The sequence below is a fragment of the Copadichromis virginalis genome, linkage group LG3 (assembly GCF_057382275.1).
Source record: "Copadichromis virginalis isolate Kocher_CV1m ecotype Utaka linkage group LG3, C_Virginalis_male_GT1.1, whole genome shotgun sequence".
NCBI lineage: Eukaryota > Metazoa > Chordata > Actinopteri > Cichliformes > Cichlidae > Copadichromis > Copadichromis virginalis.
This window is the reverse complement of record NC_140620.1, coordinates 17,024,734-17,041,151: the sequence shown is the minus strand read 5'-3', so window position 1 is coordinate 17,041,151 and position 16,418 is coordinate 17,024,734. Positions and strand designations below refer to the sequence as shown.

Below are 16,418 nucleotides of genomic sequence, written 5' to 3'. Positions count from 1 at the left end.
TGTACTTTGACTGTCTGCTCTCCTGATAACTGATGATGGAGGAGAAGACATGAAAAACAAATCAGGCTGAATTCAAGTTCAAAACACCACGAGGACCAACTGCAGGTCTGAACTGACTCTTTATCTTTGCTCAGGAGTCGAGGAAACACAGCAGGCAGTGAAAAGATCAAATCATTCACTCATTATATCAACACAGCTGCACAGTGGACACATGACTTTACTGGGTTATTTAAATGCAGTGGGTATTTTGTATATATTTACAGAAAGGCAGTACACATATAAATAAAGGTTGCTTCAAGAGTTGTTTTATATAAAATTTCAAACTGAGTAAGAGGACAATGAAGCATTGAAATTTTAGATATAAATATAAGAAGAGTTGTTTAAAAAACAACAAACAAAAAACAATAAAAAAATTAGAATTTATATCTAACACTACAGGTTTCATAGAGGTGCAGTGGTTAGTGTCTTGTGGTTTCCTGCATCAGTCCAAAGACATGTTTGGTTAATGATACTAAACTGGCCGTATGTGTGAATGTTAGTTTGTAATGGACTCCAGTAATTTTAAAACAGTGGATTTAGACTCCAGCTCCGTCTCAGTTAGATTATTAATTAAAATGATGGATTAAAATTTCACCTGGTTTTTTTTTAGCATCAAATTCCCTTTTGACCGTTTTGTTGTTCAAACTTTTTAAAACATTTGCCACAAAGTGTTTTCGACTATGAGTTTCATTTTCAAAACAGATCCACACAACATTTTATTCTGTATTCGTCAAACATATATTTAACATTCATGGCTGGCTTGGAACAATCAAAATATAAATGAAATGTTATTCATTTGTGGAAGGAAACAAACTCTAGGGGTTCTGGTACTATGAAGTAGGTCAAACAGAAAAAACTCCACACCAAAGGACCTCAACAAGTGTGTGGATTCAAATCCAACACCTTGTTGTGCAGCAGAAGAACTAACCACTGCCCCCCCCCCCCCCCCCCCTTGATTGTATCATCAAATAGAAAATGAGCAGATACATGAGAGAGATGAGTTTGTGTGTTTGTCAGCTGTTTGTGTGGAGTTGTTCTTTATGTTCACCTCAAATCAATCTGAGTGTCATTTCTCTTTAGTTCTGATCTCACTGCTGAGCTGCACAACAAACCAAGGTCAGTAACCTTCTTCTGTCACAGTTTAAACCTGAGAAATGCTCACTGATATGACCTGATTGGGTTCATGTTCATGTTCTCACATATAAAACTGATGAAATGAAGAATTTATCACAGAATTATATCTCTTAACAAAAGTCTAACAGATCCTTTCATTGTAACCCTCACAGCTCGTCTGACTGTGAGTCCCAGCAGCTCTCAGTTCTTTAAAGGAGACTTTGTGTCTCTGAGCTGTGAGGAGGACGACAGCTCTGCTGGATGGACTCTGAGGAGAAACACAAGCAAACAACAGAGGACTCAGTGTGGAGATGGGTGGGGAAAACCAGCTGGTTCTTCCTGTAACATCAATGTTTTCCCTCATGACAGTGGAGTTTACTGGTGTGAGTCCAGAGAGGGTCCCATCAGTAACATGGTTAACCTGACAGTCACTGGTAAGCTGAGTGTGTGGAGTTAGTGTTGATGAAGCTGTGTGTAAATGGATGAAATGCTGTAGTTTGTCTCTGTGTTGAGGTGGATCAGTGATCCTGCAGAGTCCTGTCCTCCCTGTGATGGAGGGAGATGACGTCACTCTGCTCTGTAAAACAAAGACCACTCCCTCCAACCTCCCAGCTGCTTTCTATAAAGATGGCTCCCTCATCAGGAAGCAGCCTACAGGTCACATGACCATCCAGCATGTTTCCAGGTCTGATGAAGGCCTCTACAAGTGTGACATCAGCGGTCATGGAGAGTCTCCATCCAGCTGGATCACTGTCACAGGTGACACACTCACCTGTCTGTGTTTCTGCAGCTTTCAACATTCACAATGTGACGACAACTTAATGACTGTGTTTGCTTTATTTTAGACAAACACACCACCACACCTCCACCTACATCCACACCTCCACCTACATCCACCTCACCTTTTGTTCTCTCTGTGTTGTCATGTGTTGGATCAGTCTGTGTTGTGGTTCTACTGGTGTTACTGGTTCTGCTGGTGAGACGATGTGTTCACAGGAAACCTGAAGGTGAGACTCAGACTTCCTGATCTTTCATGTTTGAGTTTGTTTACTAGAATAAAGTTCACATTCACTATGATCACAGCAACAACTTAACCTAAATGTGATCTTTGTTTAGATATTTAATTTATATAATTGTTCATTTTGAAAAATTTAACAGATGGAAAAGTAGCTGAAGAAGATGACATCATCACTTATGTCTTTTACTGTGATGTCAAAACATCAAAACTTCAAAAACAGCCAATCAGACGACGCAGAGGTAGTACTGTGTTTTCTTCATAGAAGAGTTCATGTTGAGGTTTCAGCTCTTTGTTATCGTAGTAAACATGTTGATCAGTCTCATCTCTTTTCTTTCTTCTCTGCATTGGTCAAAAGTGAAGTCAAACTCAGCTTTGTTGTCAAAGACCATATGTACAGTACAAGAATTTGAATTGACAACTGACAACCCTCAGTGTGTTTGCTTTATTTTAGAGAAACACACCACCACACCACACACTAGTAATGTAACTAAGTTACTTTAAATTAGTAACTTAGTTACATAACTAGTTACTTCTGTCAAAAGTAACTCAGTTACTTCAAGTTACTCATTACTTTCAAAGTAACTAGTTACTAGGGAAAGTAACTTTGGTTTTACTCAGAATTCTCTTGTTAATGTGTTGCTTCTGTAACTGGATACCCAGCAAGATTGCCAGTCTTCTAGCTTGCTTACTTGCCACATGTGCACTGTGCCACCTACCAATAGAAAGGAAAAAATAATCTGCATATTTCCACAAGAGAAATCCCACGCCTCGACCGTCATTGACCGCCGCCATGATTCTAGCCTACGTCACAGCGTCATGTGCGCTTTTTACATCCAACACAAAAACTGCAGTCGTGGTGCTTTTTCAAATTCAAATTCAAATTTTTTATTTGTCACGTACACAGTCATACACAGTACGATATGTACTGAAATGCTTGGACAACTGCTCGTGACCTAAAGAAAACAAAAAAGGAAAAGGCTATGAATAAGATAGGAAATAAATATGAAAAATTAAAAAGGGTAAATTTAACTAGGAAGGAATAAAATATAAATTAAGGTTAAAAATGAAATAACTGTACAACACAAATTAGAATGAAGGGTAAATTTAACTGGGAAGAATAAGATAAAGATAAATATATAAATTAAAGTTGAAAATAAAATAACTGTACAACAAAATACACAATACACAATATAGAACTATATAAGAATGTATGAAGAAATCTAAATATAAATAAATATATACACAATAACAGCAGCTGTACAAGTATTAACTGGAAATGAAGAATATAGTGACCAGTGTTGTGCAAAACCAAAGTCCAGAAAGTCCAGTGTGTGTGTAAGAACTGTATGTGTGGGTCAGTACTGTGTGGTGGTGTGATTGAGAGACCGTATCGCCTGCGGGAAGAAGCTCCTCCTCAGTCTCTCTGTGTTGGTCTTCAGGGAGCGGAATCGCTTTCCTGACCTCAACAGAGAGAACAGTCCGTTGTTGGGATGGCTGAGGTCCTTCACGATCTTCCTGGCCTTGGTCCAGCACCGCCTGCTGTAGATTGAGTGCAGGTCAGGGAGCTCGGAGCGGATGGTGCGCTCAGCTGACCGCACAACCCTCTGTAGAGCTCGTCTGTCCTGCATGGTGCTGTTCCCGAACCAGGTTAAGATGTTTCCCGCCAGGATGCTCTCTATGGTGCACGAGTAAAAGTTCCTGAGCACCTTGGAGGGCAGTTGGAAGTCTCTCAAGCGTCTGAGGTGGTAGAGATGCTGTCGGGCCTTTTTCACCACGGTGTTGATGTGACAGGACCATGACAGGTCCTGCGTGATGTGAACTCCGAGGTATTTGAAGCTGTCCACTCTCTCCACTGGGCACTCGTTGATGACGGGGGTCTGGTAGTTCCTCTCCTGCTTAGTGCTGAAGTCCACTATCAGCTCCTTTGTCTTACTGACGTTTAGAAGGAGGTTGTTCCTCTGGCACCAGTTCTCCAGATTCCTAATCTCCTTCAGGTAGGCCGTCTCGTTGTTATCAGAGATCAGGCCCACCACGACGGTGTCGTCAGCAAACTTGATGATGGTGGTGGAGCTGGTAGTGGCCACACAGTCATATGTGTACAGAGAGTACAGCAGGGGGCTCAGAACACACCCCTGGGGGGCTCCAGTGCTGAGAGTGGTGGAGGCTGAGACATGTCCGCCCATCCTTACTGCCTGTGGTCTGCCAGTTAGGAAGTTGGAGATCCACTGACACATAGATGAGCTGAGTCCCAGATGCTCCAGCTTGGTGGTGAGTGTGGAGGGAATTATGGTGTTAAATGCAGAGCTGTAGTCTATGAAGAGCATTTTAACATAATTCCCCCTTCTAGTGTCCAAGTGAGTGAGTGATGTGTGGAGGAGATGAGAGATGGCATCGTCTGTGGAACGTTTTGGACGGTAAGCGAACTGTAGTGGGTCCAGTGTGTCTGGTAGTGAAGAAATGATGAAGTCTCTGACCAGGCGTTCAAAGCACTTCATCACTACTGAGGTGAGGGCTACAGGGCGATAGTCATTGAGAGAAGCAGGGTGGGGTTTCTTCGGGACAGGAACAATGATGGACTCTTTGAAGCATGTGGGGATCACCGACTGAGATAAAGAGATGTTGAATATCTCAGTGAACACAGGAGCTAGCTGGTATGCGCAGTCTCTTAGGATACGACCTGGGATGCCGTCTGGTCCTGCTGCTTTCCTGGTGTTCACTCTCTTGAAGGCTCTCCTTACTTCATGCTCGGAGATGACGAGCACGTTTCCGGTGCTGGCAGTATCTTCCTGTCTGCAGCCGTTAGCGCCGCTAACACTAGCATTGTTGGAGACCTTAGCTGCAGCCTCGAAGCGAGCATAGAAAGTGTTCAGCTCGTCTGCCAGAGTCACGGCCGCGTTCGTCATACCGGTTGTTGGTGCTTTATAGTCCGTTATTGTCCTTAGTCCCCGCCACAGGCTCCTAGAGTCACTCTGTTGGAGTTGTGACTCTAGTTTCCTCCCGTAGCGCTGCTTCGCCTCTTTCACCGCCCTCCGCACGTTATATGACGCGGCTTTGTACGGGTCCATGTCCCCCGTCATGAGTCCCGTGTTGTAGGCAGCGGTGCGGGATCTCAGAGCGTTGCGGATGGTTTTATCCACCCACGGCTTCTGGTTGGGAAACGTTGTGATAGTCTTTGTCTCCACGGTATCATCCGCTAGTTTCCCGATGAATCCCACAACCGCTTCCGTAAACACGTTGACATCATCATCGGAGCTGTTTCTGAACATGCCCCAGTCTGCGTCATCGAGTGCGTCCTGTAACGCGGCCACCGATTGATCCGTCCAGCGCGCGACCTTCCTCTGAACCGGAACTTCCTGTTTTAGCCTTTGTTTGTATTTTGGCATGAGGAAGATGGCGGCGTGATCAGATTTGCCAAACGGGGGGCGGGATTGTGCCTTGTAGCCGTCCTTGACCGTAGTGTAGCAGTGGTCCAGTGTCATTTCACCCCTGGTGGGGCAGGTGATGTGTTGATAAAAGTTCGGCGCTGCGCGTTTGAGGTTGGCGCTATTAAAGTCCCCCGTCACAATAAGCACAGCGTCCCGGTGTTGTGTCTGGTGCTGTGTGAGTGCCTCATGCAGCTCGCATAAGGCGGTGACCGTGTCCGCTTGTGGTGGAATATAAACGGCACTTACAATGACCGATGTAAATTCCCGAGGTAGATAAAAAGGACGACACATGATGGACAGTAGTTCCAGATTTGGTGTGCAGGAGCGTGTGAGAGGAACAACGTTCGCACTGTTGCACCAGTTGTTGTTCACCATTAAACACACGCCGCCTCCCCTTGACTTCCCCGAGTCCCGTGTCCTGTCCATGCGGTGAACCGAGAAGAACTCGGCCGGCTGGATGGCGTGGTCCGGCACCGCTGGGTTCAGCCATGTCTCGGTGAAGCAGAGGAGATTGCAGTCCCGAATGTCTCTCTGGAACTTTATCCTGGCCCTGAGGTCGTCAAGCTTGTTCTCCAGTGACTGGACGTTGGCGAGCAGGATGCTAGGCAGAGGTGTGCGGTGTGCACGAGCTCTCAGCCTGTTCCTGACGCCGGCTCGCTTCCCTCTAGGCCGCCGCCGCTTCCCTTTGTTCTCCCTCGAGATCTCACTCGGCCAGCTCGGATCCGGAGTTAAAAACTTCGAATTGTGAGTACATTGTATACCAATAGAAACAAGAGTGTCACTGTCATACCTAATGTACCCAATGGTGATGATTTTGCCGATTTAGAAACGCTGAAAACTAACTTAAAAAACAAAGACAAAGAAAAAGTGGTCGGAGCAGTCGTGACGGCAGCCGACCTCACCGGCGCCATCTTATGATCTTTCGATTGTACTCAGAACTCGGAAATTCTGCCTTCTGAATAGGAAGATTTAGGTAACACCAGACTGCAGATGAGCTGCATACATGGCTGGACTGGGACAAAAAATCGGCCCGGGTCCGGCCGACCATTATAGGAAAAATCATAAAGCCTTTGAATGAAAATAAACACTGTTGTGACAGTGATGTACACTGTTCTGATGGTATATATGTATCAATCTATCAATCGTTTGTTGTAAGATTCAGATAATTATTCTTTAAAAGCTAGACATTTTAAATGAGAATAAGAATAAGAAAGTATTTCTTTGTGCCCCCCTCTGCCCCCCTGGCAACACTTTGCTAGACCTGCCCCTGCACAGCTACCAGCTGTCAGCTACTTAGAAAAGGATCCTGGTGTTATTTATCTCTCAGAAACAGTTCATAACTTCCCTTCAACTCATTCATGTCACCTAAAAGGTAAACCTGTTTCTCCATCACAGCTCTGATGATTCAGTAAGGACATCTCCTGGTTTCATCTTCATGTTTCCCTCTCACCACATGTCCAAACTGACATCCTGACCAGCAGCTTTACAGCTGTGGCTCCAGCAAACATCAGCTGATACTAGAAATTAATATTAAATAAATTCTAACAACAGCTGATCAAGCTTAAACGTGCTGCTGTTGTTTAGCGCGACATCCGCTGGTTTCCTCTTTCTGGCGCAAAGTGAGCGATAAACAAACAAGAGAGAAAAGCCGATCAGCTGATCATTGATCAGTTTTCATGATTGAAGTAGCAACAGGAGAGGGAGGGTAAGAGGATGAGAGGAGAAGAGGCAGCTGTGCAGCGTAAACACAGAATAACTTCAGCTTTGTGTCTTTTTCATTGTAGCTGAAGTCCGGGACAAAATGTTCCTTTTCACCTCAATACGAAACCCGTAATATTTTCTCTGAATACGAGACGATTCTGTTTTTTACAGGACGGTTGGCAACTCTAATAACTAACCTTATGAACAAAATAAAGTTCAACATCAGTAACATCATAGCACCCGCCCAGCTGTATGGAAACTCCGTCATGCTTGCTAGTACGCAGTACGGAAAAGTCAGCATAACAAAAATAAACTCCACCTACTTTATATCTGACCCAGACAGACTGCAGGTCATAACTTCTTACCTGAAGTTCAGTTCACCTGACACTCGGACCGGCGGCCGCTTCGGGTCTCTCCTCCTCCTGCCTCACCTTTCTCTCATCCACCTGCTGGCCTCCACCACTTGCTAATGTTAATGAATCTGTGGAAGCTCTGTGATAGCCACCACACGAAGTAACGAATAACGAGCCTATCTAAATCCCAGTAACGATTAATGTTACTTAACAATGCGTTAGTCCCAACACTGGTACTTATTGAGTGTTGTTCACTGTGAGCTGGACTGTGTGTTTGTGGTCTGTTGTTGAAGCTAACAGCTCTGCAGTCGTCCAGCATCCTGTTTCTGATAGAAAGAAACACTTCAGCTGCAGGTGTTTCAACACAGGACTGTTCATTTTAAACACAGGAAGGAATGAGAAGATATCATTTGGAAAATCATTTCTCATTTCTCCAAACTCAACTGTGGCGGAGGCGTGGCCCCGGGCGCAGCTGCAGGGGAGGAGTGGAGCGGAAGGCTCAACGGGGCGGCGCCGCGAGGCTGGTAAGAACAGCTGATATTGTTTATGGACTAATGATGGTCTCCTCCGCTGTGTTTATAGTGAGACGAGGAGGAGCGGCCAAGAGAGATCAGCTGGGCTCGAGCTGTCAGACGGTGCGACTGAGTCAGCTGTCAAAATACAAATATATCAATAAACGTGGAAGTTGGCTATACCTGCCTGTGTGTGCGTGTGTCTGTGCTGGGTGTACTCTACAAGTGGTGCCGAAACCCAGGAAGAGTGCCGGTGGGGAAATGTCCGACCCACAGGCCACGCCACCCGCCCAGCCTCTGCAATTCTTGGCGCAGATGCTGGCGGAGATGGCGACGATGAGCCGGGATCAGGCGGCCGACCAGCGTGCCCACCTGGCCGCGCTGCGGGAGCAGACGGACCGACAGACGCAAGTTCTGGAACGGCTGGTCGGGGCCGCTGCCACGCCGAAGCCCTTGCCGCTGTCGGTGTCGGTGCCCCGGATGGGGGACGGGGACGACCCACAAGTTTTTTTGGAGACCTTCCGGGCCACGGCGGAGGCTTGCCAATGGCCGCGGGAGGAGTGGGCTCCGCGGCTGCTCCCCCTGCTGTCTGGGGAGGCACAAACAGCGGCCCTGAGTCTGCCTCCGGCGTCGAGGAGCAGCTTCCCGGACGTGAGCCGGGCGGTGGTGGACAGGCTGGGGCTCACCGCCGAAGACCATCGCCGGCGGTTCCGGGCCTGTCGGCTGGCCACAACAGACCGACCATTCGCCTGGGCCCGGCAGCTGCGCGACGCGGCGGTTCGCTGGCTGCAACCGGGAACATCGGAGGGCGAGACGAAGCTGGTGGACAAGGTGGTGCTGGAACAGTTCACGGAGGGATTGCCAGCGGAGACGGCGAGATGGGTCCGGTGCCACCGGCCCGCAAGCCTGGAGGTAGCGGTGACGCTAGCGGAAGACCACCTTGCCGCTGGAGCAGGGGAACCCGGGGACGCCGGACGGAGGCCGAACAAACAGGCCCCAGTGCCGGCCCCGAGACGCCGTGTGCCGGCACCAGGGCAGGCAGAGCGGCTGCCGGCGCTGAGCCCCACTAACCCTTTCGCGGCGTTGGTGCCGTCCAGGGCAGCCGAGCCAAGTGGAGCCGCCCCCGAGCCACGGAGAGCAGCACAGACGCCGGGGCCGGAGTGCTGGAAGTGCGGGCAGCCGGGGCACCTGAGGAGGGATTGTCCGCTTATGGAAGTGGGGCAGGTGTTTCGTGTTGCTGGCGCCCCAGCACCCTCCCCCGGTCCAGGAGGGACATACAGTATTCCGGTAAGGACTCGAGGGGGTATACGCCAGGCGTTGGTGGACACGGGCTGCACGCAGACCCTCGTACACCAAAGCTTGGTTCGCCCCGGGGCATTGCTGGAGGCAGAATGGGTGGAGGTGAGGTGTGTGCATGGTGACGTTCACAGGTATCCCATTGTGCCGCTGTTATTAAAGTATAAGGGCAAAACGCATAGAGTAACGGCGGCGGTTAGCCCGCGCCTGTCGCACCCCCTGATTCTGGGTACCAATTGGCCGGGGTTTCATCAGCTACTGGGGCAGTACGCGGGGGTGCGATCACGACCGGAAGCGGGGTGTAGCGTGTGCGCGGCATTCAGCGGTGACGCGGGGTCGTCCGACACCGACTCCGGGGGGGAGGAGCTGGCGGGTCCCTCACGGGACGTCCCGCCGGCCCCGGAAGTGTCCCCCATGGGCGATTTCCCACTGGAGCAGTCTCGTGACGGCACCCTACGCTCAGCCTTTGACCAAGTGATGGCTATTGATGGTCACGTGGTGCGCCCTGAGGCCGCGCAGACCTACCCGCGTTTCGTCGTATTAAACGACCGATTATATCGAGTGAGTCGTGACACTCAGACAGAGGAAACACACACCCAGTTGTTGGTGCCGCAGGGCCGCCGGGAAACGCTTTTCCAGGCGGCCCACTATAACCCCATGGCAGGGCATATGGGCTATGAGAAAACTCTGGAGCGAATAACGGCCCGATTTTATTGGCCGGGCATCCGAGCGGATGTGCGCCGCTGGTGCGCGTCCTGCCCGGACTGCCAACTTGTTAACCAGCCGGCCATACCGAAGGCGCCGCTGCGCCCTCTCCCCCTCATTGAGGTCCCGTTTGAGCGCATCGGCATGGACCTCATCGGGCCGTTTCACCGGAGTGCACGCGGCTACCGCTTTGTGTTAGTCCTGGTGGATTACGCAACGCGGTACCCGGAAGCAGTTCCGCTGCGCACCATCTCTGCAAAGAGTGTGGCGCAGGCACTGTTTCAGGTCATCTCCCGAGTCGGAATCCCGAAAGAGATACTGACTGACCAGGGCACGTCGTTTATGTCTCGTACACTGCGGGAACTGTACGAATTACTGGGCATTAAATCTATTCGGACCAGCGTCTACCACCCTCAGACTGATGGGCTGGTGGAGCGGCTGAATAAGACTTTAAAGTCCATGATTCGGAAGTTCATTAACGAGGATGAACGCAATTGGGATCACTGGCTAGACCCTCTGTTATTCGCAGTGCGGGAGGTGCCCCAGGCCTCCACGGGATTTTCTCCCTTTGAACTGCTGTTCGGCAGGAGGCCACGTGGGGTGCTCGACCTGATTAAAGAAAGCTGGGAGGACGGTCCGAGCCCCGCCAAAAATGAGATTCAGTACGTGTTGGACCTGAGAGCAAAACTCCACACTTTGGGGAGGTTGTCACGGGAGAATTTGCTCCAGGCTCAGCAGCGTCAGCAACGCCTGTATGACAGAGGGGCTAGGCTCAGGCAATTTTCACCGGGAGATAAAGTGCTTGTGTTACTCCCTACCTCCAGCTCGAAGTTGCTCGCCAAGTGGCAAGGACCCTTTGTGGTCACACGGCGAGTCGGGGACGTGGACTATGAGGTCGCTCGGTCGGACAGGGGAGGAGCCACGCAGATTTATCACCTCAATCTCCTCAAACTGTGGCGAGAGGTTGAAACCGCTTCTCTGGTGAGCTTGGTGAAGGAGAGAGATGAGTTGGGGCCGGAGGTGCCAAATTCTATCGTTCCCGCCTCCCTCCCTTGTGATGACCATCTCACACAGGCCCAGAGAGCGGATGTTGTCGCGTTGCAACAGCGTTTTGCGGACGTGTTCTCCCCCCTGCCCGGCCGGACGTCCCTCATCGAGCACCATTTCGTGACGCAGCCTGGCGTGACGGTGCGTTCACGGCCCTACAGGCTCCCGGAGCACAAGCGAAAAATCGTGCAGAGGGAATTGGCGGAAATGCTGAGGATGGGAGTAATAGAAGAGTCGCACAGCGCCTGGTGTAGCCCCATCGTTCTGGTGGCGAAGAAGGATGGGTCTATACGGTTCTGTGTCGACTATCGCAGGGTGAACGAAGTGTCACGCTTTGATGCCTACCCCATGCCTCGGGTCGACGAGCTCCTGGACCGGTTAGGCACGGCCCGCTTTTTCACGACACTGGACTTAACCAAGGGCTATTGGCAGATTCCCTTGTCTGCCGAGGCCAGGGAGAAAACGGCCTTCTCCACTCCGTACGGTTTGTACCAGTTCGTGACACTTCCGTTCGGCCTGTTCGGGGCCCCGGCCACTTTCCAGCGTCTCATGGACCGGGTACTGCGTCCGCACGCAGCGTATGCTGCCGCCTACCTGGATGACGTGATCATCCACAGCGACACCTGGGCGGAGCATGTGCTGCGGGTGGCCGCGGTCCTGGAGTCCCTGAGGGGGGCGGGGCTCACGGCCAATCCGAAGAAGTGCGCGGTTGGACGGAGGGAGGTGCAGTATCTGGGGTACCACCTGGGGGGCGGGCAGGTGCGTCCACAGGTGGAGAAGACGGCGGCTATCGCATCCTGCCCGCGCCCCAGGACGAAAAAGGAGGTGAGACGGTTCTTGGGGTTGGCGGGTTACTATCGTCGCTTTGTGCCGGGGTTTGCGCAGCTAACCAGCCCCCTGACCGATCTCACTCGAAAGGGTGCCCCGGATCTGGTCCAGTGGACGGGGCCGTGCCAGGCGGCGTTTGTGCAGGCGAAAAAGGCTCTCTGTGGGGAGCCGCTGCTTCACACTCCTAACTTTTCCCTCCCTTTTGTTCTGCAGACTGACGCCTCGGACAGAGGGCTGGGAGCCGTTTTGTCCCAGCAGGTAAGGGGGGCCGACCGCCCTGTCCTATACATCAGCCGGAAGCTGGCAGAGCGCGAGCGCCGGTACAGCACCGTGGAGAAGGAGTGCCTGGCCATCCGGTGGGCGGTCGGCTCCCTGCGCTATTACCTCCTGGGACGCTCATTCACCCTCTGTTCGGACCACGCCCCGCTGCAGTGGCTCCACCGCATGAAGGATGCCAACGCCCGGATCACCCGGTGGTATCTGGCGTTGCAGCCCTTTAAGTTCAAGGTGATCCATAGGCCGGGGGCGCAGATGGCAGTGGCCGATTTCCTCTCTCGCTCGCGGGGGGGGGAGTTGGCTCGGCCGGACGGCTCCCCGGCCTCGAACGGGCGGTGGGGGTGTGTGGCGGAGGCGTGGCCCCGGGCGCAGCTGCAGGGGAGGAGTGGAGCGGAAGGCTCAACGGGGCGGCGCCGCGAGGCTGGTAAGAACAGCTGATATTGTTTATGGACTAATGATGGTCTCCTCCGCTGTGTTTATAGTGAGACGAGGAGGAGCGGCCAAGAGAGATCAGCTGGGCTCGAGCTGTCAGACGGTGCGACTGAGTCAGCTGTCAAAATACAAATATATCAATAAACGTGGAAGTTGGCTATACCTGCCTGTGTGTGCGTGTGTCTGTGCTGGGTGTACTCTACATCAACCTTTTACAGTAGATTTACTCTCCCCCCCCTAAATTTACCCTTTCACTATTTTATATGTCATCAGCATTTTAAATCTCATGTACCTCAGTATCTGTGCCTTAAAATCTGATTGTCACTTCTACAGTTTTATTATTTTGATAGTGAATGACATCCTCCATGCTGACCAGATCTCAGTTATGATTTTAATTTTAGTTTAACTGTAGTCTAAAATGTCTTCTCACTGCAGTGAGTCCTGGCTTGGCTAATGACAGTGTTCATGTAGTGAAAGCATGTTTGCTTTGTGCTCTGTGGTTAAATGTGCCAGCCTGCATTGAAAGAACATGGAAGCTCAGTTCTTTGTGGTCACTCTGTTTCTCAGCAGAGGTGTTAAAAAAAGAAAAGGTACAAAGGTGCTGATTTTGTAAAGAGTTGTCCATTAGACTTTTCATGATGCAACTTCACAAATAATAATAATAATAATAATAATAATAATGTAGTGTAAGAATATAATAATACTTTAAATGTTCTATCTGCAGTAATTTAAATGTTTTTTCATTATACAGAGACTGATTCAGCTGCAGTCGACGCAGCAGTGAGAAATGAAGACTTCACTTAAACAACCATCAGAACAAGGAGGCCCAGACCTTCCAAGGGGGCATTCATAGTCAATATCAAGTATATAAACAGAAAGACTGAACGTCAATTCATTTTGTCTTTTTTAAAGTCCTGCATGTAAAACCAAGCAGCAACTTCCTGTTGTTTACAGTTAAAGCTGATGAGGCTTCTCACTGCAGTGTGTTCTGGTTTGGCTAATAATAGTGTTCATGCCGTGACGATAAGTTTTCTTTGTGCTTTGTGGTGAAGTGCACCAGTTTGCATTAAAAGAAAATACTGTAGCAGCTTTGTGGCGTTTGCCTTTGTCACAGGGTGGAAAGGGACAAGTTATTTAAGTTTTGCACGTTTTGTTGTGTTTTACCTCTTTAATATTTTAATATGAAGTGTATTTACTTAGTTTTTTATATTGCATGTATTGGTCATGTTTTGTGCAGTGGTTATGTTGTTGCATGTTTTCGTTACACCGTCAAATTGTCCTGGAAAGACGCCACCCCTACCTGATAGTAAACTGATCACACCTGCGAGAGATCCCAGAGAGGCCAATAAGAGGGCCTGGCAGACCAAAGGAAGTGGTTCGAACGAGAGGCAAGAGAGGGCCGAAGCATGAAGGCACCCATGAGTGTCACGGGAACCCACGAGAGCCTGGAGTGACACGGAGGCTTAAGAGATGGGGCCTGAGAGGCCTGACGTGAGGCTTTTAGATAATTTACAGAGTGACATATAAGACGGCTAGAGTTGGCTTTGAGCGAAGGACACCAGCGCGCAGAGCACCAGTGCAGAGAGTACCAGTGCAGAGAGTGACAGTACCAGCGGGGAGAGCGGAGACAGCACCAGCGGAAGGCACGAGACGGCTGTGTGGCTTTGCAGTTTTAAAGAAGCGGCGGGTGGAGTTGAGAGCTCTGCCCACCCGGGGTAAGTCTCCGACTTATCCCCTTTTATTGAATAAAAACTGCCGGAAGAATAGTGACTGCCGCTCCTCCCTTTCTCTAGCATATCAAGACGCGAATGCGGAAAGGAAGGAGAGGACTCCGCTGGGTTTCCCTTTTACTTCGCTGGATTTCTTAACTCCCTGGGACTTTTAGGTCGTGGCGCAGGCCACTGGACTTTTAATGTTGTGTTTTATTGATTTTTATTGTGTTACCCCTTGGCCAAGGTTGTTTTAATTCATTTTACATTTTTAACTATTTAAATATAATAAATTATATTTTTAATCATACAGTTTTAATTTGTGTGCTTTCCCTTGGCGGCTCCACTGCTCTGCCCGTTTGAGGAAGGTTTCCTTCCTTTAAAAAAAACACAAAACACCTTGGAAATAAAATCAGCCTTCTGCATCCGTTACACCTTCTTTTTCATTCAAACACCCCAGGTGTTTCTGGTCAACAACTTTCATACAGCACAGATGTTAAGACGTGGAAAATAAAATGAAAATCTCAAGTGTATAATACTATTAGCGTTGTCAGTGAAGTAATTTATGTGTTTTTTTTTGTGCAGACATTGAGGGAGAACTGACATTAGTTACGAACTAATAACCATCATGCCAAAGAGGACCAGAGGTACAGCTGCTCTTTGTCTTTAACTCTCAACAGAGCTAGCTGTAGGAGTTGCTTCTTAAGAAGGCTATTAAACCACTATTAACCATGTGAGTCATCCCATGCGCCTAGGTGTGAAAAAAGCATGGGTCATTATCACGACAGGTTTTAGGTGAAACCACTGTGGGACCTTGCTTCTTCTCCTCACTTCTCATTGGCTCCATTTTGAGAGGCGCCACCGTCGCTAAGCAGCATATCAAAGACATTAGATTCGTGCAAATTAATCACATAGTGAGTGGTTTATGTTTATGCATGTTGGAGGTATTTCCCCTTCAACATGCATGTGATCAGTGTTGTGGTCAGTAATGAAAAACTGATTTTAAAAAGTTATTACACATATTACACAGAATACTTTTTTAAAGTAATGGAGTACGTTACTTAACTACACCCAGGAGAAAGACATTTGTTATAATACTCTGCGTTATTTTCATGTTACTCTGAAAAATAATCCAAAAAACACTGTCTCATAATTATCAATTAATAATATAAACAAACAGGCTACAGCTCCCACACACCAACACAAATATGAACTGTATGTGTTTGTGTTCAGACTTTAAACCCAAGTCAGACGTCGTCTACTCTTCACTGAAGTAGTCCACCAGTCCAACCACTGATGTCCAGCTGCTGGTCTTTAACTGGTCCTCCCAGCACTTCACACCAGATGACATCCACATGTCCAATGTATATATTGTTTTTTGTTAACATCACAGATATTTATATTTAATTTATGTTTGACTTATGTGTCTCTGCCAGATGAATAAACTTTTGTTCTCCTTACTGCAGCGAGGGTGTTTCAGTCTCTGACTAAAGGAGCTGCTCAGCCCACTCACATACTCATGCAGTGGGTGATGTGGGTTGTTCATGATGGATGTCAGCTTTACCAACATCCTCCTCTCGCCAACCACCTCCACAGACTCCAGGGGACATCCCAGCACAGAGCTAGACCTCCGTACCAGTTTGTCAATCCTGCTCCTGTCCCTGTCCGTGCGTCCACTGGTGGAGGTGGAGTCCACTCCACAGGTGGAGTCCACTCTGGCCCTTCTTATACAGGATGTCTGTATTTGTAGTCCAGTTTATTGTTGAGGTGAACACCCAGGTACTTATCAGAGTCCACTATCTCAATGTCTTTCCCTTGGATGTTCACCGGTGTTGTAGGGGGTGACTTCCTCCTGAAGTCTATGATCATCTCCTTTGTCTTGCCGGCATTGATTTGGAGTACGTTGGTCTCACACCAGCCAACAAAGTCACTGATGACCCCCCTGTATTCCTGATCATTCCCAT

General features: G+C 49.1%; 1 protein-coding gene and 1 long non-coding RNA gene across 2 annotated transcripts; both read left to right on the top strand.

Moving 5' to 3' along the window:
- The first annotated feature begins 524 nt into the window (after positions 1 to 524).
- LOC146713101 (Fc receptor-like protein 5) lies at positions 525 to 2,179 on the top strand. Its single transcript, XM_085437505.1, has 4 exons — positions 525 to 534; positions 1,326 to 1,586; positions 1,666 to 1,911; positions 1,998 to 2,179. Exons 1-4 carry the CDS (start codon positions 525 to 527, stop codon positions 2,177 to 2,179), a joined length of 699 nt encoding a protein of 232 aa, XP_085293631.1.
- Positions 2,180 to 2,318: 139 nt separating this feature from the next.
- Positions 2,319 to 14,762, top strand: LOC146713100 (uncharacterized). Its single transcript, XR_014919144.1, has 2 exons — positions 2,319 to 2,409; positions 13,497 to 14,762. It is a non-coding gene; the product is annotated as an uncharacterized LOC146713100 (long non-coding RNA).
- The last annotated feature ends 1,656 nt before the right edge of the window (positions 14,763 to 16,418 follow it).

Excerpts from the sequence above, each read along its gene's own strand:
- LOC146713101 (XM_085437505.1), top strand. Across the intron at positions 1,587-1,665 it reads GGTTAACCTGACAGTCACTG|GTGGATCAGTGATCCTGCAG; the intron begins GTAAGCTGAGTG and ends CTCTGTGTTGAG. Across the intron at positions 1,912-1,997 it reads CAGCTGGATCACTGTCACAG|ACAAACACACCACCACACCT; the intron begins GTGACACACTCA and ends GCTTTATTTTAG.